The following is a 23,673-nucleotide window of genomic DNA, read 5'->3' on the forward strand; positions in this document are numbered from 1 at the left end:
CTTGCTAGCCTATACCTTCACATTTCACCGCCAGTTTAGTCTAGACTTTTTTATTTTTACGATTATTATTTCATTACGACTGACTTCACATTGCACTGGAGATGGAAAACTGATTACGGAGATCTGCACATCGTTGAAGAAAAAAAAGCGAATCGAGAGAATCAAGAGAATCAGTGTTTTTTCTGCAGTTGTCAGTTAAGATTAGCGTGACGGGTGGAGTTAGCGTTCATTAACTTTCTTACTGTTTCGCTCTCACTTGCTACAGCTCGTGAACTTTAAAGGAATAACTTCTTGAACAATGTTATTTTTGCCTTGCGGACACTTATCAAGATTCCGAGTCTTCTCTATCTGATGTAAGTCGAGTCTTCGTGGCTTATTACCTTGAAAACATTTCTACAGCACTTCTCTACACGACTGTTTTACGTGGAATTCACTGCCAACACAAACAACCTGAAGGAAGCGGATAGCACATCTACTTCATTAATTCACTCGTAATGAGGTATATAATCTCATCCTTGTAGCCCCTGCGGCCGACACGTCACCTCCCAACTACACATTATTGCACTCATTAAAAAACTTTTACCAAATGATACCTTCTAGGTACCTTCTATCAAAACTAAAGAAACAACAGCATCACGGTGCACAAAGCTCTCAAATGTGACTGTTTTCAGTCACCTGGACCCAAAATCACCTTTAAAGTTTCACACTTTGCTGTAAAATACAAAACTTATACTCTAATATTTACTCTAACGAATAGATGAGATGCACATTTATATCATCAAATCTTCTTAAGGAGAAAGAAGGAGGCTAAAATGTGCAATTGAATTTTAGACAATATCCAAATGAATTAGAACATTTATTTTGACATTAGGTCTTATGCAACACACACACACACACACACACACACACACACACACACATACACACAGATGCATTATCCTCTGTTAAAGCAACACTGCTGCAGTATACACTATATCCTAAGAAATACAACTCATCAGTATTCAGAACTCAGAAGTAACTAAATTTTGACCTTTAACTTTTTGTTTCGAGTCTCAAGACTCCGACTTTTAAATCCAACTGTACAAAAGCATCACAGAAGATCATTTAAAAGTTATGTGAAAAGAAAAGTGTGTTTGTATTTCACCAAATGGAGTTTACAGCAGAGTCTGCCATCATCACTTCATAAAGACCTCACCCAGGGCAAAACATTTGGCACTCTCCGCTTTTCCGGCTGACAGGGAACAGGACGAGCGCATGGGCTTTCAGTTATTCTAAATAAAGTGTAGTGTAGAGAGTGTGCTGCAGCAGTGGACTTTCTCTCACACTATCAAAAGTTTACACACCCCTGTTTAAAAAAAAAAAAGGTTTCTGAGATGCAAAAAAAAATGAAACCAAGATAAATCACGTCAGATCTTTTTCCACCTTTAATGTGAAACAGCAAAAAAAAACAAAATTCAAGTGATAAACAAATAGAAACAATAACCTCGTTGTGTAAGTATACACACCCCTTAACTAACACTTTGTTAAAGCACCTTTTGCTTATAATTGATATAAAAGCGCTCAGTGTTTTTGTGTAAGTGTCTACCAACTGAGCGCATCACGACTCGGTAATTTTATTCCACTCTTCCCTGCAGAAAGGTTCCAGATCTATCAGATAGCGAGGGAACTCAGCACACAGCCCTCTTCATATCATTCCACAGGTTTCTGATAGGATTTAGATCTGGGCTCTGATGGACCATTCCAAATCGTTGATCTTCTTCTTCCTCGGAAGCTGTTCCTTTCTTCACTTGGATTTGTGCTTTGGGTCGTTATCGTGCTGGAAGGTGAAATTATTTTTCCTTATCTTCAGCTGGCTATCCGAGGCCTGCAGGTTTTGTTCCAAAATAGACCGGAATTTGGAGCTATTCATGATTCCCTCTATCTTAACTACAGCTCCAGTCCCAGCTGAAGAGAAGCAGCTCCACAGCATGATGCTGCCACCACCATGCTTCACCGTGGCTATGGTGTTCTTTGGGTGATAAGCTGTCCTGTTTATGCACCAAACATATCTTTTAGGATTATGTCCAGAAAGTTCTACTTTGTTCTCATCAGAACGTAACACATTTGGCCACATGGTTTGAAGTGATTTAAAGCTTAGATGTTTTTTTCATGAGAAAGGGCTTCTGTCTATCCACCGTTCCCCACAGCCCAGACACGTGAAGATTACGAGAGACTGTTATCACATGCAGAGAGTCATCAGTACGTGTCAGATGTTCCTGCAGCTGCTTTAATGTTGCTGTAAGTCCTTCAGCAGCCTCCCTAATAACTTTTCTTCTTGTCCTTTAGCCAGTTTTGGAGGGACGTCCCATTCTTAGTGATGTCACTCTGGTGCTTCATTTTCTCCACTTGTTGATGATGACCTTCACGGTGTTCCATGGTACATCTAATGTTTTGGAAATTATTTTATACCCCTCTCCTGATCTACTCCTTTCCACAGTGAGACCCTGTACAAGCTTTGTAAGCTCTTTGAGGAACATGGCTTCAGCAGTTGGATGAAAAGAAGATATGAAGAATAAACAGCAGGTCTTTATTTGGGGTTAATCAGAATAATCCCATTGGTGACAGCTGTACGATAATTACTTTTACTGCTGTAGAGTGATTGGGCGGGGCTAACCTGCTGTAGAGTGATTGGGTGGGGCTAACCTGCTGTAGAGTGAGTGGGCGGGGCTAATCTGCTGTAGAGTGATTGGGCGGGGCTAACCTGCTGTAGAGTGAGTGGGCGGGGCTAATCTGCTGTAGAGTGATTGGGCGGGGCTAACCTGCTGTAGAGTGAGTGGGCGGGGCTAATCTGCTGTAGAGTGATTGGGTGGGGCTAACCTGCTGTAGAGTGAGTGGGCGGGGCTAACCTGCTGTAGAGTGAGTGGGCGGGGCTAATCTGCTGTAAAGTCAGTGTTTTGAATGACTGTAACATCCAAATAATCCAAAATAAGCTGTTTTGTTGCAGCATAGTTCCCATAAATCAACTTTGTTGGCTGTTTTTTTCCCTATGTCTATAAAACTTGTTGAGAAATTTTTTCTTTAGGCAGCCAAAGATTTTTTCACAAAAAAATCCCTCGGTGTCTCAGATTTTCTGTAGTACTAGAAGTGACACTAAAAATAAAATCTGGCATCTTTGCATGGCAGTGGGCAGCTTAGGTCAGATCTGATTGCTACTGAAGTTTCCTTTCGTTTTTTTACTTTTAGAGGTGATGATTCGTAGAACAGAAAAGAGCAGCTTTGTGTTTCAGCTAGCAGCCAGTGAATGCTGAGAGAGTTGACACTTCCTGCCCCATGGTGCTTTGAGGCACAGCAAGATATTCCACACGGTCTATAGAGAATCCAATTTCTGTAAAAAACAGAAAGTGAGTGAGAAAAGTTTGATGGAGAATATGTGAATGTATGTGTTGGAGAAAGTCATAGACCGTACGCCTCAAAGGGAAAACAAGGAGACGGAGAAAGAGTCAGAGAGAACAAAGGGAAAAATGGGAAAAGAGATGAAGGGTAGAGATGGGAAGCTGTGCAATAATCCAAGGTCTCTCCTTAATCATAATCACTCAGCTGTCAGACGGAGTGCGAGGCGAGGCCGTGTGCGGTAACGGGCAGACCCAGGTGCCATCTGCTCCCAATAAAATCCTACAAAAGCCTTAATTTGAATAAATGTCCCCTTTGTCCTGTCCTCTGAATGTCCCTTTTATTACTGTCCTCAATAAAGTGCATTCTGCTCACATGAAGAGTACAATCTGGACCTGACACTGAGAGCACAAATTACAGCCCTAACTACTGAAAAGTCCTGAGCTTCATCTCCATGGAAATACATTTTTTCATCTCATGATGAGGTCCAAAAAGATTCAATCACAAACTCAGCACTAAAAGAACCCGGTGCTTAAAGTCATAACAAAAGGAACCATAGTGTGTCTCTCTACACCAAAAAGAACTAATCATGTGACTTTATATAAAAGCAAAGTATTTTTCACGCTTCAGCTGCAGAACCAAACATTTCACTACACACCAGATGGAAGTGCTTCACACAGAACCAAAACTATGCTTCTGTCCACATCAAGCAGAACTTAATGATTCAGTCCACTTTAAGTAGAACCTATTGATTCAGTCCACATCAAGTAGAACCTCATGATTCAGTTCACCTAAAGCAGAACTTACTGATTCAGTCCACATAAAGCAGAACCTAAGAATTCAGTCCACATCAAGAAGAACCTAAAGATTCAGTCCACATCAAGAAGAACTTAATGATTCAGTCCACCTAAAGCAGAACTTACTGATTCATTCCACCTAAAGCAGAACCTAATGATTCAGTCCACATCAAACAGAATCTAATGATTCAGTCCACATCAAGCAGAACCTAATGATTCAGTCCACATCAAGCAGATTACCAAATGCTGCCTAGCCAGCCTGGTTTCTAACAGAAACTGCAAGTGGAAAGAAGCTGTATTGATGGCGTGCAGTTTTGGTTATCTGGGAATGGAATCGCTTTCCTGATGGTAGTTTTTGGAACAGGTGATTAGCAGGGTGGGAGATTTCACAGATGATCCTTCCTGCTCGCCTCTTTGTCCTGGCGATGTACAGATCCTCAAGTGATGACAGACTGCAGCCGATGATTTTCTCAGCAGTCTTGATAGCGCGTTGCAGCTTCCTCTTTTCTTTGGAGGAGGCAGATAGTGATGGTAGATATAAGGATAGAATTGCACCAGAATAGCCTGAGGCGGAGGGAACTTTGCTAACTGCTGTAAGAAATGCATCCTTTGCTGATCTTTCTTCTTGATGGTTGCATCTCACATTTGAAAACCCATTTAATTGTGTTTCCCAGAAACTTAAACGAGGTGACAGTGCTCACTGATGACTTATTAAGGATGAGTGGGGAGGGGGAAGATGTCCGTCTCTGTGCTTTTAAGAGTGCTGAGTTCAAGGTTGTTCCAGCTACACCAGAAGACTAGCTGTTGAACCTCCTGGTAGTACCTTCACTTATCATTTACATTTACATTTGCATTTATGGCTTTTGGCAGATGCCCTTATCCAGAGCAACTTACAGAAGTGTTTTAAAGTCTCCATCAATAAATACATCCTGATACTGGTTTACTAGGTCACAGACTACGAGTACTATGAGTCTAAAAACTCTGAATTTTTGAAAAGTGCTAATTTAAGTACTCCAGGAAAAGGTAGGTCTTTAATTGTTGTTTGAAGACTGCCAGTGACTCAGCTGTTCGGAAATCTAGGGGAAGTTCATTCCACCACCTAGGTGACAGAATAGAGAAGAGCCTTGACACAGGTCTTCCTTTTACCGTGAAAGATGGTGGGAGCAGTCGAGCAGTGCTAGAGGATCGGAGGGAGCGTTGTGCAGTGCAGGATGTGATAAGTGCTTTGAGGTAAGTGGGTAAGCCAATGGAGGGAGTGTAGCAATGGGGTGGTGTGGGAGAACTTAGGAAGGTTGAAAACCAGTCGTGCAGCTGCATTCTGGATCAGGTGCAGAGGACGAATAATGCTCAGAGGCAGAGCTGCCAGGAACGAGTTGCAGTAGTCCAGTCTCGAAATGACAAGGGACTGAACAAGCACCTGAGTGGCCTGTGTGGATAGAAATGGATCAATCCCTGATACTTTAAAGAAGAAATCAGCATGAGTGTGTCAGATTAGCAATGTGAGAGAAGGACAGTTGATTGTCCATGATAACAAAAGTGAGGGCTACTAGTCAGTAATCATTAAGGGCAGTTATCTTTAAGGCCATTAAGGCCAGTTTCTTTTAGAACTGGGACAATGACAGTCTTGTAGCAGGTCAGAACAGTATTCAGATCCAATGACCAGTTGATTAATTCCGTAAAGATGAGGGACAGCTGATCAGCACCTGTGTTTGAGGGTTCCAGGTGCAACAGAATCAGGGCTGGCTGCTTTCTTTACATTTTGTTCTTTAAATTGTCTTCTCATCTCTTGCTCTGTGATGATGAACGGGGGAGTGACAGGACTGGGCCAGAAAGTAGGTGATAGATTAGGCACCTGATGGATGTCAGACAGATGGTCCGTCTCTCAAATCTGCAGTAGAAGTCATTTAGCTGGTTTGGAAGAAGGAGGTCAGTACAGGGGGAGTCTTTTTTTTGTAGTTTGACTGAGGAGGAATCGATTCAGCTTATCAGAGTATTGCTATTTGGCTACTCTGATAGCTGTCTCAAATTTGTGTTTTGCCTTCTTGATTTCCTCCTTCTCTCCTGTCATGAAAGCCTCTTCTTTTTTCTTTTTTCGTCCACATTGAACCACCGTTTGCTGTTGGGGAAGCAGGTGATGGTTTTAGTGGGGATAAATTTAATGTGCTGGTGGAACGAGAGGAGATCCAGACTTAAAATTGTATGGTTGAAATCACCCATTAGAATTACTACAAAATCAGGCTGTGCTTTTTTAATCTCTTTGACCATGTCTGCTAATTCTTGTTGTGTCTGGTAAGTACTGGCCAGTGGGGAAATATAAATCTCAGCCAGTATAACAGATGTGAATTCACGGGGTGAGTAAGACGGATTGCATTTGAGAAACATTACCTCCATATTGATGGAGCATATTTTTGAGATGACAGATACATCTTTGCACCAGCTATTAATATAGAAGCATCTCCTCCTTTTTTACTTATTGCAAAGATCAGGGTCTCGATCCACTCTGTATAGCTGAAATCCTGGTAATTCCAGTACAGCGTCAGAAATCGTGTCTTTCAGCCATGTCTCCATGAAGCAGTAAACTGAAGTCAGTGAAAAGTCCTTTTTTGCGCTTGCAAGGATTTTGAGTTTGTTGATCTTTTTACAAATTGAGCACGTTAGACAGGAATATTCCCGGGAGTGGAGATCGCAGGCCTCTCTTCCTAAATGTGACCAGTGCTCGAGCGCATTTCCCTCTCTGTCTTTTTCATGCAGCTTGGAGAGCCGCGGAAGTGCACTTCAGTCGACATCAAGAAGAACCTAATGATTCAGTCTACACCAATCAGAACTCAGTGTGATGTTCCACACCAATCAGAACCAAAAGCTTCAGTCCACAATAAGCCACATTGAGAAGAACCCAGTGCTTCAATCCACACCAAGCAGAACCCAGTACTTCTGCCTGGCCCAATCAGAACCTAATGCTTTACTCAGCACTAAATAGAACACAATGATTCACTATATGACAGACAGAGCCAAGTTCTTTAATAGGCACTAATCAGAACCCAACACTTCAATCCACATGCGACAGAACCCATGTGCTCAGTCCACACTGACCAAAACCAAATGCTTTAGTCAAAGAACACCAAATGTTTGAGTCCAGAAAAGGAAGAACCCAACACTTCAGACCACATCAGGCAGAAGCCAATGATTCAGTATGCAGCAAACTGAGCCCGGTTCTTATGCAACCTGCATCCAATAAAACCCTGGGTTCAGGCCACACCTAATGGAACCCAACATTTTACACTCAGCAGCTGAGAGCTGGTCTCCACAGAGTCATTCTGCACTGCAGTATAAACCTCACACACTGCTGTGCCTCACACAATCGAGTGATGTGCACTATCCATTAGCTAAGAGGCAGAGGAGAATGAGCAGAACAGCACCACTGTGTTTTCACTGAGAGCGATGGTTCTGTCTGGCTTTAACCTGCTCAATGGTGTGAAATAAACTGAGATGTGTGTACAGACCTGTAAATGTGTTTCCTTTCAGCCTCACACCAAAGCCCAGTTGTCAGTGTTGGTACTCATCCAGGACTAGTGATTACTCTGTAATTGAGGTTAGGTTATGGATCTTAAAAATATTTTCTCTTTTATAACTGTCAGTTTTTAAGGGAATTAATATAGCGTTCCAACCATCTGGAAGAAAGGTGGAGGGAAAAAATCTAAAGCAGTCCAAGAAATGAGTAAACTGTCAGTATAAATAGAGTAATTGCCTTCTTAGTCACAGTAAAACCATCCTGACACTTTGGATTTTCCCAGACTAATTGGCATTTAAGAAATCAATATGCCAAGATTTAAAAGCATGAGTAATTGCAATGCATATTTAGCTCTTCCCCGAGCTGAACCACAACTTTGTGTTGAATTTAAGCAATCCAATTACAGATATTCATAAATGCTAATCACCTTAAAGTCAATTCAAATGCAATAATCACGGGAGACTGTGAACTGAACAATCTGCTTAATTAAATTGAAATAGTTTGATATACAAACAATGGAGAGAACAAATAACAGAAATAAAGCCAGCTAAATTCCAACTGAGGATTTAGTTATTTTTATTTTTACAGGAATGTATTTTAAGCTTTTGTGTGCATGAAGTTCTTTTGAAAACCCTCTTTTATTGGCTGATAAATATTTCTTGACAACGAATCTGAGATTGCAGTGTACTCAAGTCTGCACTGAACTGATACCGGACTATATCACAAGATGTGCAATAAGTAAGGAATAAAACACTCCATGCCTTGCTGTAATGGCAAAATAACCCACTCCGGGGTGATATGATACGGCCCAGTGCCCTTATTTGTCCCGCTTTATTCCTCTTATACCTCAGTGATATCAACAAATATCTTTTATAAATGAGTAATGAACAAAACACTGGAGACTCTTCCCATAAAGGTTAAATAAGCACACATCTCCTGGCAAAAGATCAACAAGTACATGTTTTCAAATCCGTTTATGTGGAGCGTTCCCTGTGAATGAGCTGTTACTATAGAAACGATAACGTACTAGAGCGAGTGCATTAATATAAACCTGCGCTACTGTCAGAGCTGCTGTTATAGAAAATTCATCAACACCTTCTGATTTGAGAATTAAATTATATAAAGCAAAAGAACAGAAAACACAAACACGATTTGCATTGCAATATTCCTTCCATTTGGCTCATATGGAAGATCCAAATGGTGCCACATGTGATGTGTTTGGTAAAAATCCATAATGTAAATGTTTAAAAGTCAACATCTGTGACAACATGTAAAAAAAAAAAAAAAAAACAGCTCTCCTAATATGCTATGTAGAAACACATTGCACAGCACTGCAGGCAATGATTGAGTCACACAGCTGGAAGAAGTGGACAGTCTGCCAAGGTTCTGGATTTATTCAAATAAATACATAAATACATCCCAATTATTCAAATTAATAAATACATACCAACACCCACTCTACATGAATATTTCACATTCTGTGTAACAATGACCTTTGTGCCTGTCTCTGACCTTCACCAGAGTACAGGTGGAAATGTTCACTCAGTCAGGCTGATAATTCATTTCTCACGCTCTTATTTCTCCTCTGATCAAGATAACAGATCAAACACTTAACGTGACCCGAACACTGCCCATTAGTCTTCTGTCCAAATATTCGTAGTGCTCTTAGCTTAGCTGCTCCAGCGGAGAGTAAACAGCGCTCTTCAGGAACAACAGTGTCAACATCTTCCACCCACGTCTAACCTCTTCAAGAATCCAGTGCAGCGCAGCTCAACGTGCAGAATCTCTGCTGTCTAACGTGATCTCACCGTGTGGAAGGAATGTTAGGAAGTAGTTGAATTAGCAGCAGGGATACATGCTGAAGGGTGCTGAAGGGTACTGAAGGTCACAGGATGCCAGCAGACTGCTGGACCTCCTCAGGAGAATCTTTTTTTTTTATTTTATTTTATTATACTGATACATTATTCAGAATTCATTCAGAGGATGTGTTTACTATTTACTGCATTTAGTGGCATTAACGTGTGGTGCTGCACTTACAGCGTTCATTCATTCATCCTTAGTAACTGCCTGGTCAGGGTCATGGTGGTTTACATTAGACTATAAGTTTGTTTATATTTTGAGAAATCGAACTAAATTCATTAGAAAATACTGCAAGCAGGGGTTGAGGAACTGTCAGCTTTTTGTTCCAGTGTTTCCAGGAGCTTAACTGTAGTGTTCATGTTTATTTAAAAAAAAACATCTTCTAGTTTAGGCCACGCCTACTTCAGGTTTAAATCTGAATATAGTTACAGATATTTGGAGTACAGATAATGTCATTGTCTGGTAAAGTTCCAGTGAGAGAATGTCTTGAGAAGAGAAGTAGTTATGAACACTTCCGTGTTGGTTTTAGTTGTGTAGTTTCACCTAGAGCTACAAGAGAACCTAAGGTCACCAGGAACCCATCACCAACTCACAACTGGGCCCTAGTTAACCAGTTTTTATTGCATGTTTCACCATTTGTGGTTGCACGTAGTTAACCAGTTAGCTCAGCATTCCCTGACTGTTTAGTTTGTTTTCTGTTTGTTTTTCTAAGCTATGTAGCTAGAATTATGTTTAAAGTACAGGTGGTGGAAATGAGGTTCACAGACCATGCTCTCTGGGACAGAATGAGGAACTCAGGAAAAGTAGATATATAAAAATACAACTAGAAGGAAAATATATCAGCTAACTTGTCTTGAAAATGATCACTGTTTCATAGAGTTCCCACAAATTCCTGCTAATTCCTATGAGTCTTCTAAGATCATAAGATTATGTGCTACGATGTTTCTAAAGTTATATATGAGTGCAGTGTCAAGAAATCATTAGCAGAGAAAACACTTAAAAGCACAGCTTTGAAATCGTACTGAGAAAAGCTCTGAAGTGCATCAACAGCGTGTTCATCTCCTCCACTTTCTGCATAAGGAGCTCTCAACGCAAGAGAACACACTGTTTCTCTAATCCTGCTCTGAACAGACAAATCAAAAGCTTGATGACAAGTTCAGATATTCCAGGAGATCCCATCCCCAGGCTGAATTTCCACAAATAGACATAGACAAGTAATTTGCTAATGAATAGCATAATTGCTTTTATACAGTCAGAGCAGCGCAGGCTGGCCGGTTTCCATGTTTAAACTGTGGGCAGCTACTGTAACAGTCCACTCCCAAGAGCTGTCTTTATCGCATATTCCCACCCCGGCAATTTATCAGAGGATCGATTCTGATTGGGCGGGAGGTGTTTCTGTAACAGCTGCTCCTCTGCTGTTATAGAAAATGAATCAACACCTTTTAACCAAACAGAACCGAGAATCGAACAAAGCCATTCTGCTAAGAGAGCTGAGAAAGTAGAAGGAGGGTGCTGATGGGGGTTTTTTTGTGTGTGTGTGTGTGCTTTTAAAGAACAATCTTCTCTCAGTTCAACCAGCAAAAAAGTACATGAAGCTCTTACCGTAATCACTGTCATAGAAGACGAGGAACTTGCGCCAGCGGAGCTCATCGATGAGCGCGAGCATGACGTCGCTGAGGCGCACGGGAGGCCGGGCGGCCAGCGTGTAGCGTCCTCCGTCAGCGCTCGGCTTCAGTGGGCAGGCGGTGCGAGGTGAGCCGTCGTCGCTTCGCTGTATGTACAGGTGCGGGATGTGCATGGCGTCGGTGAGGGACTGCAGGGCGCTCGCTGAGGCGCATCCGGTTGAGGTCACCAGTGCCAGGATACCCTGTGTCATCAGCTCACACGCTGCAGACAGAAAGAGAGACACAAATCAGTCATACTGTCTTATACACAGGATATCGGAGTACGGCGAAGACACTGCAAACTGACTTGTTACAGTTTTTAATTCTTCGATGTGTACATCGATAACCATGTAAAAGTTCGGATACACCAGCTCTCAGGCTCTTATGCTCCAGGAACAAGACTGTAAATGGTGAGAGTTTTCCTAAAATCCCTCAGAGGATTTCACACGGCTTCAGAGATGGTGGAGTTCATCACAAGTGCTAGCAAAGCAGGCTCATGGCTCATTTGGGTGGTGGAACGAAGGCCAAATTTATACACAGCTCACATGTAAGACCATCCAAATGGGCAGGGTGTCATAACATTTCGAGAAAACTAATTAGCTTTGTCGTGATCTCCATGATCTCCATGATCTCCATGCTTGGCTATGGAGCCTTGTGATTTGATTTTCACTTCCTGTTCTGGTTTAGTCTCCATCATAGGCTTATCATTGGTTCATTCCCTGGAGTGTTCTCACCTGTCTTTGGTTACTTTTATTTGTTTATTTGTTTGTTTATTAAACCCAGGATACACTTCCTGGAGCACATCATATAACTCTTACGTTTACTACACACAGTTACACCTCGCAGTTAATCATATCCAGAGAAAGTAATAACGCTAGCCAGACTCGTGAGTGACTTGCTGACATTAGAAACCACAGTGTGCTTTTTTTAGAAGAGGATAATAATCCTAAACTGGTTAGTTTCCCTTTGACTGTATCACTGTACTTAACTAGCTAACTAGCTTGACAACCTCCTCAGGTACCAAAGCATGGGACTGGGCCGCACACTGGAGGGTTTACTTCCCTGCTGAGATAGCTAATAAATGCATGCTTTGTCCATGTGTGTGTACATGATGCCCTGCAGTGGACACTTGTCTCCAGAGTTCCCAGAATGTAATGTGTCCTGTGTTATAATAATTTCAGCACTGTTATTGTACATCCCCGTTCCTCAGGTTTATATAGACAATAATCGCACCTTCTCCTGAAGCTACTTCTACTTAAGTTGCAAAAAATTAAAAGCTTGTAGAAAGCTTCTCTGCAGCCGCCGATAAATTCGGCAGTGCTCTGCGTGCGCCGGTGATCCGAGTCAATGCCTCAATTAACCTTTCCTTTCATATACAGACAGGATTGGGGATCCTTCCTAAAGCTTAGCTGAACTGCGAGGGTTCATATGAAAGCACTCGCCGTAAATGAGAGAGAACCTTGATAGTCTATAAATATATATAAGTACAGCCTGGGCTTCTGATTTCCCTCGTCTTTTTTCTGCACTCACCCTCCCACATTCAGAAGCCCACATTCTATGATTGGATAATTACGTCTAACTGCAGTTCTAGAAATGTCTTTAGAGCAAAAGGCTTCAAAATAGATAATTAGCCTGAAAGGTTATGAGGTAAATCATTCCAATATTCACACCCTGAGGGTAACAAAACTTTCCACTTTGTGGATTTTGACTTCAATTTTGCAATGGAGGGATGCAGAGGAGGAAAACAGGACTCTGTAAATCCAATTTCTACAAGAAACACCATGAGAGTTGAAGTAAATGCAGCTAATGATGCAGTAATTAAAGAGGACTTGGCTGGATCCTGCATACACCGCACTCGATCAATCTCCTCGATACACAGTGAAACACAAGAGAAACAAACAAACGAGCAAATGCAGGGCGCATTTTAAAATTGACTTTCTGTATACACACACACACACACACACACACACACATAAACACACACACACCAGAGGAGAGCTTTTTAAATAAATGGTCCCCATTGAGACCCGCCATCTTGTTTGCAAACTTTAGCAATGAATTCCTTCGTCTTATATAAGTTGTCTGCTGGGCAAACAACAAAGATCTCACACACACACACTCACACACACTCACACACACACACACACACACACATTGACTGATTCACTAGAGCCAAAGACAATGTCCTTAATCCCACCAGTGATTTTTTTTAGCTTTCTAATGATTAGAGTCGTGGCATTCTTCGTTAAACCCCAAGCAGATTTTATTTGTTCTTTAAAGAGCAGTGTAGCAAACTGAAGATGCTGTTGCATGCTCTCATATTTCTGCCTCTCCAGACGATAAGAAACTAAACTGACGTTGATGTACCAGATGTTTACGTAATGTTTTACTGAGTCTAAAGGACACGTCTGTTGGTAAAGTTACTGCATATGGAAGGAATGATCACATGGTGTTGTGCTGTAAACTGTCGTTCCCTCACCAGCCTCTCTTTTTTCTCTCTCTTCAAGAATACAAAAAACGCAGCTTGTCGTTACCGAGAAACCGCAAAGAGGCGTAAACTCAGTGCTGACACTGGAGACTCCTTCCATAAATGTTACATAAAGATGTGAACGAGCTGTTACTATAGAAATGATAACGTATTAGAACGAGTGCATTAATATAAACCTGCGCTACTGTCAGAGCTGCTGTTATAGAGAATTAATCAACACCTTCTGACCAATCAGAGTGCAGAACCCAGCAGCAGTTCTGTGGTGAAATGTACCGTACATCGTCTTTGAAGCTGCACTATAATGAATATGTTGAGGTTTGGATTCACATCTTTATACAGCTTCATTCATGAAATCGAACAAAATCGCTCTCATTTATCACTTAATAAAAGTCATTTACACAGCATCTAAACTGATCTGACATCAGAATCCTCCCCTCTTTAAGTTAATCTCACTGGTTAAAACAGATCTTTAGGAGATTCAAGGCTGCCAGATCTGGTGATTTCTTGCTGAAATAACTCGAGCTCATTGTGCCGGCTCGTCTCAAAAGATGTAAGGTCCTTGACCACAGTGACCAAGGACTAGAACTATTCGCGCTCCCATTAACGCCTAATCATCTGTCTAGACAGGGCCTTTATATGCCATTAAACTCCTTCTATTTGGTTTTGAGTTCCTTGCCTCCTTTAAAAAGTCCTAATAGCAGCCTACAAAACATGATCGATGCCTGCATCATTCCCTCGTCCTTCCTTTTTGTCCTCTTGCGACACTAATATCATCTGAAACTTAGCAACTTCAAGCTCCGCCCACTTCAATCATGTCATGACATATTTATTTCCTTTATAAACCACACTGACTACAGTGTAAACATTTTAAATCACACTGCAATTCTTCAAATTCTTAAAATCACCTTTTTTTCTATATTTAGAACAAAAATTCTGTTTCTTCATTCATGAAATTTTCATAATTCATAATATGAAGCCTCATTTGCATAAATAAATATGCAAATTTGTATATATTAAAATTATATATATATTAAAAAAGGCAAATATTAATTGCGATCTATTGTTTTTAAAATCACCTGGAGTGCCTCACCTTAAGTACAAGACATTATCTATCAGAGTGCTATTCATTGACTTGCCACACACACACACACACACACACACACACATGCACACAAAGAATCTCACACTAGGTACACAGATTAGACGATTATGATATTTATGCTACACGCCCCAGCCATGAAACCTATAAATAGTGCAGAAAGTGTGTATTGAGCAGAAACACAACATCAGATCGGCTGATATGGGGAAAGAGGGTTGATCAGATTCGACCCTGCGCTTATTTCTCAGGACGCACCACATTATTCAGCTGAAAAATGATCCCGGGCCGAACCTCTGCAGGAAACACGCCTTACTGGAGACAACACAAAACGGTAAAGATAAGCTTATCACACACTTCACCAGCACATGAAAAACAAAGATGGGCAAGAGACGATAGCGCGATGGGCGAAAGTCCGCCAAGAAAATCATGGCAGAAAATGTGGAGCAGGCGTGCGGTGTAAACAACAGATCGGGAAGAGGAACAGAAATAAACTGCACTGATTTTAAAAAGAGAGAGAGAGAGAGAAAACGAAAGAGTAGCGTTTATCTAAAGAGTGAGTAGAACCTTGTGGTGTGATTTAATATTAACGTCTGAGATCACGGTCCTTCTCTGATTCTAACGTCCTGATTTTTAAAAAAACATGTCTATGTAACGTTTATGGAAGGAGTCTCCAGTGTCAGAGGTGAAGCTGTAACTTTACGTTTTCCGGCATCTTCAGGACAGAGGAGTTTACGCAGCTTTGCGGTTTCTCAGTAACAAGCTACGTTTTTGTTTTTTTTGTTTTTTTTACTTAATAACTCCAGGAGAGGCTGGAGAGGGAGCGACCGTTTAGAGCTGCTCTAACGTAAGTGAGAACACGAACTAATTCAGTCCCAAAACAGTAAACAGATAAAAAAACGTATGAAGTGTCATTCTTTAATAAATAAAAACTGTAATCCTTGGTAACTGTTGTTGTATAAGAGGAGTGAAAGACTTCAATTTGTGCTGTTGTAGGAGAACAAACATCGCATGTGGTGTTTTATTCTTCACTTAGTGTAGTGTGATAAGCGTTACGGTAGGTTATCAAAATGAATAATATTCTGTAGCTTTGATTTAAATGGTCTCGTCAGTCATATCTAACAGAACAGCGGGGTTACGCTGACGAGCCTGCGGTGTTTGCAGACTAAATACTCCTGTTGTTTACTGTGTTTTGTTTTGGCCACGTCTAATCTGGATAATATTTGCCTTCTGAAGAAAGCTTTCCAGACCAAACAGTTCAGGGCAGAAGTCATCAATCTGAGCCCCGGAGGACTGCAGTCCAGCCGTGTTTGGTGATTTCTCCGCTCTAACACGCCTGCTAAGCCTCGTAATTAAGTGGTGAGTTAAATCCGGTGTCTCCGAGCAGCGAAATCATTGAACTGTGCTGGACACCGGCCCGCTGGGAATGAAATTGATGACCTCTTTTCTACACAGACCCTACTCAAAGCTGGACTTAGTGCCGGTTGGATGGCATTATACTTTTATATTTTTGTGTACTGTTACACTCATTGGCCACGTGCTACATTTATGTTTCTGGCACACATGTTAATGTGAACTACTCACAAAACAGCACAATGAACTGGATTCTATTCAATTCTACTTATAGTATATAACACTTTTACCAATGGACGTTATCACAAAGCAGCGTTACAGAAATATAGAAACTCTTCCTCCTTCATCGTCACACACTCTTACTGATTTTACAAAGCTCGTAGTGATCCGTATTAGCAGTACATCAGGAACTATCGCTGATCTGTAAACCTACTCAGTAATACACAAGGTCCTTCATTCATGATGAAAAACAAGCAGAAATACAAGAGCCTTTTGTAATATTTGTTGTTTTAAGGGCTGTTTTGAACGAACGCAGCGTGCACAGCCCGTGTTGCGACACGCTCTGTAACACAGAGGCTAGAGTACATAATGTGAGAAGTGCAGCATAAGGCAGCGTCAGTGTGCAGTGATTTGTGTTTGGTCAATCTGCTGGTGTGTTTCTGCCCTGTTTTCACTCTGCTGTATTCAGATTCTCTTCATGGCTGCCACGCAGTGATGGCTCTGATTACCGCGCACCTGAATGGCTGCTTAAAAAAGCAACGCTCTTCAGTCTAGAGATGAGAACATCCCAGCCAGCGGCTCAGAGCATTCACTATTCACAGCGGCGAAGAGGCTGCAGCACCTGTGCGACGGAAAAATCAAAGCATTCGCTGGAACACAATGCAGCAGCGAGACGAGAAGAAGGCTGTGAAAAGAGGAATGGACGGCTGTGACGCGCTGCATTGTGAACTTCAGACACGATTACAAAAGCCATGACTCTAATGAGTTACTCGAACCATAATCACTGAGTCTTTGTCAATACCAAACCCTAATTAAGGCTAATAATTACATCTGCACAGTTAAGAAAGGAAAGTTTACAATCTGTTCAGTCCTTTTTGTGTTTGTCTCTTTTTCAGAGATGTGTTAATCTTTGTTGAGGCTCGTCGTGTAATTAAAGGAGCGACGTTAAAGGTGATACGAGGCTCTAAACACAAAGAGTCAAAGAGGATGCTTAACAACAAATCTGTGCTCACTTATGGATTTAATAATAGGTTTGTCCATATCTCAGTACAAAGAATGTTTTTGTTGAAGTCAGGACTAAAACACTCTGGTATTGTGCTGTTATAGGAAAATAATCAACCAAGCAGAGCTCCTACTCCCACTCTGAAATTAATTAATGCCATCACACTAAAGACTGAACAGACTGAACACTACTGCTGGAGTCCATACGTTCAAGGACACTTTCTCATAATCCACAAATCGAGCGCACTGCAAGTAGAAAAGTGAATAAATGAATAAAGAAATAAAGAAATAACAGATCATGACTGTCTTTCAGCTTTACAGATTGGCCTTTAAACAACACTGTTTCTCAGCTCCAGAGAACCTACAGACCATGGAGAAAAGTTAGAATGCTAGAAGGTTCAGCAAAGTTTTTCCCTATCAGGAATCCAAGAAGAACCCTTTTTAGTAGCTAAGAACCACGAGTTATCCAGTGAAGCCATGCTTGAAGAACCTTTTTTTCTACTGTGTTCATCTGGAACCTTAAACTTCTACAGAGTGTGGAGTGGATTCCAAGAAGAATCCTGTTCTGGTAGATAAGAACGCTTATTTATCCCATAAACCCTAGAAGAACATATGAAGAACCCTCTTGTGTTCTAAGAGTGCAGCGTATTAATCTGAATTTAATCTGAATATTACCGGTCTGACCACTAAACCCTAAACTCCTAGACAGTTTAGAACCCTTGAGGTTCTACAGACTGTTTCCCAATCCGAACATATTCCAAACAGAAGCCTTTTTGGAACCTAAGAACCATTAATTATCCAAAGAATGCTTGAAGAAACCTTTTTTTTTCCCCTAAGAATGAAATGTGTTAATCTGCATTTAATTGAAATTCTACTTGCATTACCACTAAACCCTTCACTCTCAGAAAATGAAGAACCCTTAAGGTGGTAAGAAGGTAAGAACCTTTAATTATCCAACGAACCCTTAAAGCCTAATCCTCGAAGAACTTTTTTTTTAACATGTAAATCTGAATTTAATCTGAATGCTACTTCTGTCTAAGCCAAAAACTCTTAGAAAACTTAGAACCCTATCGGAAATGATTTGAAGAAGAACCCTTTTTTTGGAAGTTAAGAACCCTTAACTATTCGAGAGGAACCCTGTTTTCTATAGTATAGTGGGTTAATCGGAATTATTTCTTCTTCCACCAAACTTCAGCATAAATTCGTATTAAAATTGTATTTTTAACTCTCACATCTTTCCAGAAGGCGTATAAAGTAATTATTTTGGCACATTTTTCAATTTTGTCATTGTTGAAATTATAATAAAATGCACGGTGCTGATCAGGCAGCGGACGCGAATCAGGTAGGGAGAAGCAGTACTGGCCATCGCACAGCTGCCAGGTTACTGAGAGCTTATGAAATATTAATGCCGTGGAAGTTTGCATGCACCAACATATTTAGAATCATAATGTGAGCAGGGTCCAGACATTCCACGTGCACGGAATGTAGAAAGTCCCAGCAGTGTTTTTATGGTGAATGTGAGTGCGTCAGCGTCGTCTGCCTCAGTAATTATACATCCTCTATGTACAGGATGTACTGTAAGATCTGAAAGGTTAACATGTCAACACCAGCATGTAGTGTTTTTCTGTTTCTTTATGAAGAAAAACAGCAGGAGAGAAAGCCTGGGGAGTCACATTAGTGTGCACAGAAGCTGCGCGCACCACCTTTTGATGGCCACTTCCTGTCTGCCTGGTCAGATAAGAAAAGCAAGGTCAGGGAGTATCTGAATACAAAATGTGAACACGGCAGCATCACAGAGATAAAGCTGCACATCGGGGGGTCAAGCAGCAAAATAAAAAGTGGCGCAGGGTGATTCTAAGGACACACACACACACACACACACACGCTTGTAAACATGCAAACCATGCACTGCTCTCAAAGCAACAAATGCTCATATTTTTTATGTGACTGTTTTATTAACATTTTTTTCATCTAAGGCTCAGAGCTAATCTTTATTTCTAGCTGTAAAACCATTCACAGCCTCTCACACGTGATCCTTCCTAACAGTTTCTCTTTTCAGTCTGCTCTAGTCTGTAATCTAACACTAAAGGTTTGGGGAACATATTATTCGTTTACTACATGTTTGTGTTTGATGGTAAAATGGCGCTACAGGAAACACTCAGTGTGATCCAGTCTGATTTTGTTCTTTTTATTGAATTATCTGTCGCTGCGGGAGATCTGCTAATTAAGAACTTTACGTTACTGCTTTGCCTCTGACACTGGAGACTCCTTCCATAACTGTAAAATAAACATCTCCTTACAGAAAACTTCACCATATCAGTGATGTCACACCTCTCTCTGTTAAGTAATAAGTCGTTACTATAGAAACTATAGTCTTTTAGAACTAATATACAGCTGTGATTGGCAGCCGCACTACTAATATAAAATTCATTCGGACCAATCAGAAGCCAGAATTCTCTTCAGTGTTAAATACAAGACTTTTTGTTGATGATCACAGGAGCTAGATTCTCCTGGCCGAATCCCGTCACACAAGCACCAGCGCTGCTCTTCATTTTTAATATCGAACTGCAATAAGGGTACAATTTCAGCTGCTGTGTTTTTTATTGTGCCATTTATTGGCCCTTTCCTTTAACCATAATCACCTTGAACAGTCCTACACGCAGCGTCTAACCTCCCCTCCGCAGAGCGACAGCTGCAGGGCTCCTGTCTTATTTCAGATTTCACTGGATTGACCTCCAGGATTCGATTCTAAAATGATTTAGTCCATCATCATGGAGGACTTGTAAAAACATTTGCTTCCCTTTGACACAGCTGTCCATCTGATCGAGGACTTGTGGTCATTTTGGCCAGAACAAACACTTCTGTCATCATCGAGCCCATAACAGCCATCAGAAGGAGTAATGGGGTCATTAGCTTCACGCTGGATATCAGCCTCAGGGTCAGACGGGACATTATTAATCCTTAGACACTCTCCCTCTTTTTTTCCTCCTCCTTTTATTGTATTAAATGTGATCACATCTGTCAGGAGTTAAAAGGATTCAGAAATAGATTCAGTGTGCTTCACTGATTTGATGATCTACATTCTTCTGAAAATGTACGAGAGCAAATATGAGAGGCGTTTCTGCAATTACACGCTCTCAGTCCTCTAATTTCAGAATTAGAAAGTCGTACATGCCGTGTGTGTGTGTGTGTGTGATAGGCTGCTCAGATACGCCGTCGTTTAAAACGTTAACAGCACTTTTACTTAGCAAAATGTCTCGTCTGTTAAAGTAGCGCAGTCATTGCATGTGATTTCGGTAGTGTGTGTGTGTGTGTGTGTGTGTGTGTGTGTGTTCTCAGTACTGTAAGAGAAAATGTAGTTTGTCTACTTTAATATTTTTTTGTATTGATTTTGTCTCTGGTTGATTTTATTCTTGTTGCTCGCTGGCACTATTTTGAGCAATGGATGGAAAATAAAAAGGTAAAAGTAAAAACACAGTAAACTGTAAAAAAAAAAAAAAAAAAAAAAAACATACTTTGTGATATATTACTTTTATAAATCGCTTGTTTAAAGTCTTTCATAGAAACTGTGGAACGTTTTCACTGGAAGGCGTCGGAAAACAAACAGCGTGTTTAATCACTTTCTAATTACGGTTAAAATGATCTGTAAAGATGAGACGCGTTCTGTTGTAGCCGTATTTTAATCTTTTGTTGCCATCAACAATTTCAGCCATTTTTCTCTTTTAGCCCAAAATTTTCCGCTGACACTTTGAATAAATATATGTGCCGGATGTGAGTTCTACAGGTGTGTAACGCTAGCTCAGTCAAACACACCCTGATAGATTTTACTTCACTTTAATGATCTGAAAACATTCTTCACTGACCGTGACAGAAGGCGAGCACGCCGAGTCAGCACATCTTTCAAACGGGAAAATCCAGTCGAAATGGAGGGAAAAAACCACGTGATACTAACGTGAGATGCAGGAAGGGAGTCATTATTATAGGAGAAATCAAACACCTACAGTACTGTCAGTCACTCCAGATTCATATCACCTCTTTAGGTGTGTTTCTGAGCGAAAAGGTTGGCAGATCTGCCTGTAGTTAACAGCACACATTTTGATGGACATTTCGAAAAATGAAAGCTTATATTGATGCATCTGTATCTTTGAAAGACAGCACTGTTAGCATGTTTAGACCAGCTGTCTCCGGGAAGTGTAAGAGTTTGATAACTTCTGCAGAACAGACTTCATGTGGAAACTATAATGAACTTTCCTGGTTACACAACTGCCATATAGTACACAACAATAAAAGGGAATGATTTATAATCGCACTATCGGGTGTCACCCAGATGAGGATGGGTTCCTTCTGAGTCTGGTTCCTCTCCAGGTTTCTTCCTCATATCATCTCAGGGAGCTTTTCCTCACCACCGTCACCTCAGACTCACTGCTTTGTGACAATGTCCATTGTTAAAAGCGCTATACAAATAAAGTACAATACAATTTAACTGAATTGAACTGATATACTGAGCTCACGTGTTTTATTTCTGAGTGAAAACAGGAAAACGTGAGCCAGGTACGTGGTTATGATCCTACATCAGGAGCGAAGACAAATATACCAGTACCAAAAAAAAAAAATCTTACACAACATCACCCAATTACATCTTCCACATTTCTGTAATTAACAGTTTTAAACTCCGGTTGTTTTTGTGCTCGATTTTCCTCGATTTTAAACTCAGGACAAAAAAAACGCACTTAGTTCTTCTGGTACAGAGAGAAAAACTAAAGAGGCCATGTGTGTGTGTGTGTGTGTGTGTGTGTGAGGATCTAACATCTAAGACTGTAATCTAAGATTATACACAGTGTTATAATTAATTATGAAAAGGCATTACAGATTATGGCAATATTTATAGCGTTTCCATTGAAAAGGCTGCTAACTAACGCTAAGAGGAAGAGGTAGCGATATGTTACTGATTGCTCTTCCTCTCATGTGCTAATGGATAAGCTAGGCAGAAAAGTTCCAGCGCGGTCATTTCCACTGCCATTAAAGAGATGGATTCGTGCTCGTTCCCGTTGCAGTGCTGATTAAAGGTTAGAGAAGCAGTGGCATTTGAAATTCATTTTGCCCCTTTTTTTTCCTGTTCGAAGGGCTGCTGAGAATAACCGGGTGTATTGGCAGCTCGTGACATTTGTTAAGTCAACTTTCCCTTTTCTTCGTCCCCGTGCTGAATCTTAAAAACGTTCGCCGCGGAGAGGACGAGGCTCACGGAGAAGTCTCCCGAGTTCACCGCGCCTTTGCTATGAGAAGCACACGGAGAGTCTTCTCTCGATTATAAAGTAAGATCTGTAATTCTTAACATCATATCAAAGAACATTTTAGAGGACCAATCAGTGGCTGCGTTAAAGCAATGTGAGAGTTTTTCTGCTCCTTTAACTCTAGTGTGTGCTGATAAGATGAGGTGATGATCAGTACCAGATTTCTCTTCAGGACATCTTCAGGACGGTTCTTTGCTTCTTCGCGGTTTCTCTCTAACATGACAAGCTGAAGTTTTTGTCGTATTAACTTGAAGAGAGAGAATAAAGAGCGGCTGGTGAGAGAACGACTGTTTATAGCTGCTATAACGTAAGTGACGACAGGAACTGACTCGTCTCGTGGATGTTCCACACCATTAAACATAACTACAAACGGATAAAAAAAAACGTGTGTAGTTCTGTAATAAATAAAAATGTATCTGGAGTAATAATAACACACTTGTTGATGTTCTATATGTGTTATAGTAAAAAATAATTCATCTTTACATATTCTGCAGTTATGAAATGGCCAAATTATTATTAAAAAATATATAAATTTACTAACAGCAGCCATCATAATGGAGATCTGACCCTCGTGGATAGAGAACTAGGACGAATAGCGTGTTTTAAGTAAAATTACTCTAAAAGTCCATGTTGTAATAAACAGACAGCTGAGGGAACGTGAGAAAGGAAGCATGTGTAATCTGTCAGTCTGGTTTTTTTCACTTGGTTCTTCTCAGTGTCACTTGATTGACAGCTCGTTATTATTTCCCCGACTCGATTCTGCTAGATCTGCTCTGAAGTGCTGCTATATTTCACTCCAGCTCAGTGACGTGATCATCTGGCACCAGAAATGTTTTGTGAATGATTGCAGCAGTCAGTTACGACCAGGACTACATACGATGGGGCTAAAAGGTTACGACCTTCAGTGTTTTGAGAATTTGAAGAGGTTATAAACCATATCAGCTGGCAGGTTTCTCTCTTTTTTTAACGCTAAAACATGTTGGCTTGAAGGTGTTGACCTGGAATTGACCCAAATTTTGCTTTGTC

At 40.8% G+C, this 23,673-nt stretch overlaps 1 protein-coding gene across 2 annotated transcripts in view; it reads right to left on the bottom strand.

The window, feature by feature from the left end:
* grid1b (glutamate receptor, ionotropic, delta 1b) overlaps window positions 1-23,673 on the bottom strand; it is a 284,479-nt gene that overhangs the window by 133,873 nt on the left and 126,933 nt on the right. For both annotated transcript variants that reach the window (XM_034309228.2, XM_034309227.2), the window contains exon 3: window positions 11,137-11,421. In XM_034309228.2, coding sequence (XP_034165119.2) covers window positions 11,137-11,421 — 285 coding nt within the window. The remainder of the gene's footprint in view (window positions 1-11,136; window positions 11,422-23,673) is intronic.

The sequence above is a fragment of the Pangasianodon hypophthalmus genome, chromosome 12, assembly GCF_027358585.1.
Source record: "Pangasianodon hypophthalmus isolate fPanHyp1 chromosome 12, fPanHyp1.pri, whole genome shotgun sequence".
In the NCBI taxonomy this organism is placed as follows: domain Eukaryota; kingdom Metazoa; phylum Chordata; class Actinopteri; order Siluriformes; family Pangasiidae; genus Pangasianodon; species Pangasianodon hypophthalmus.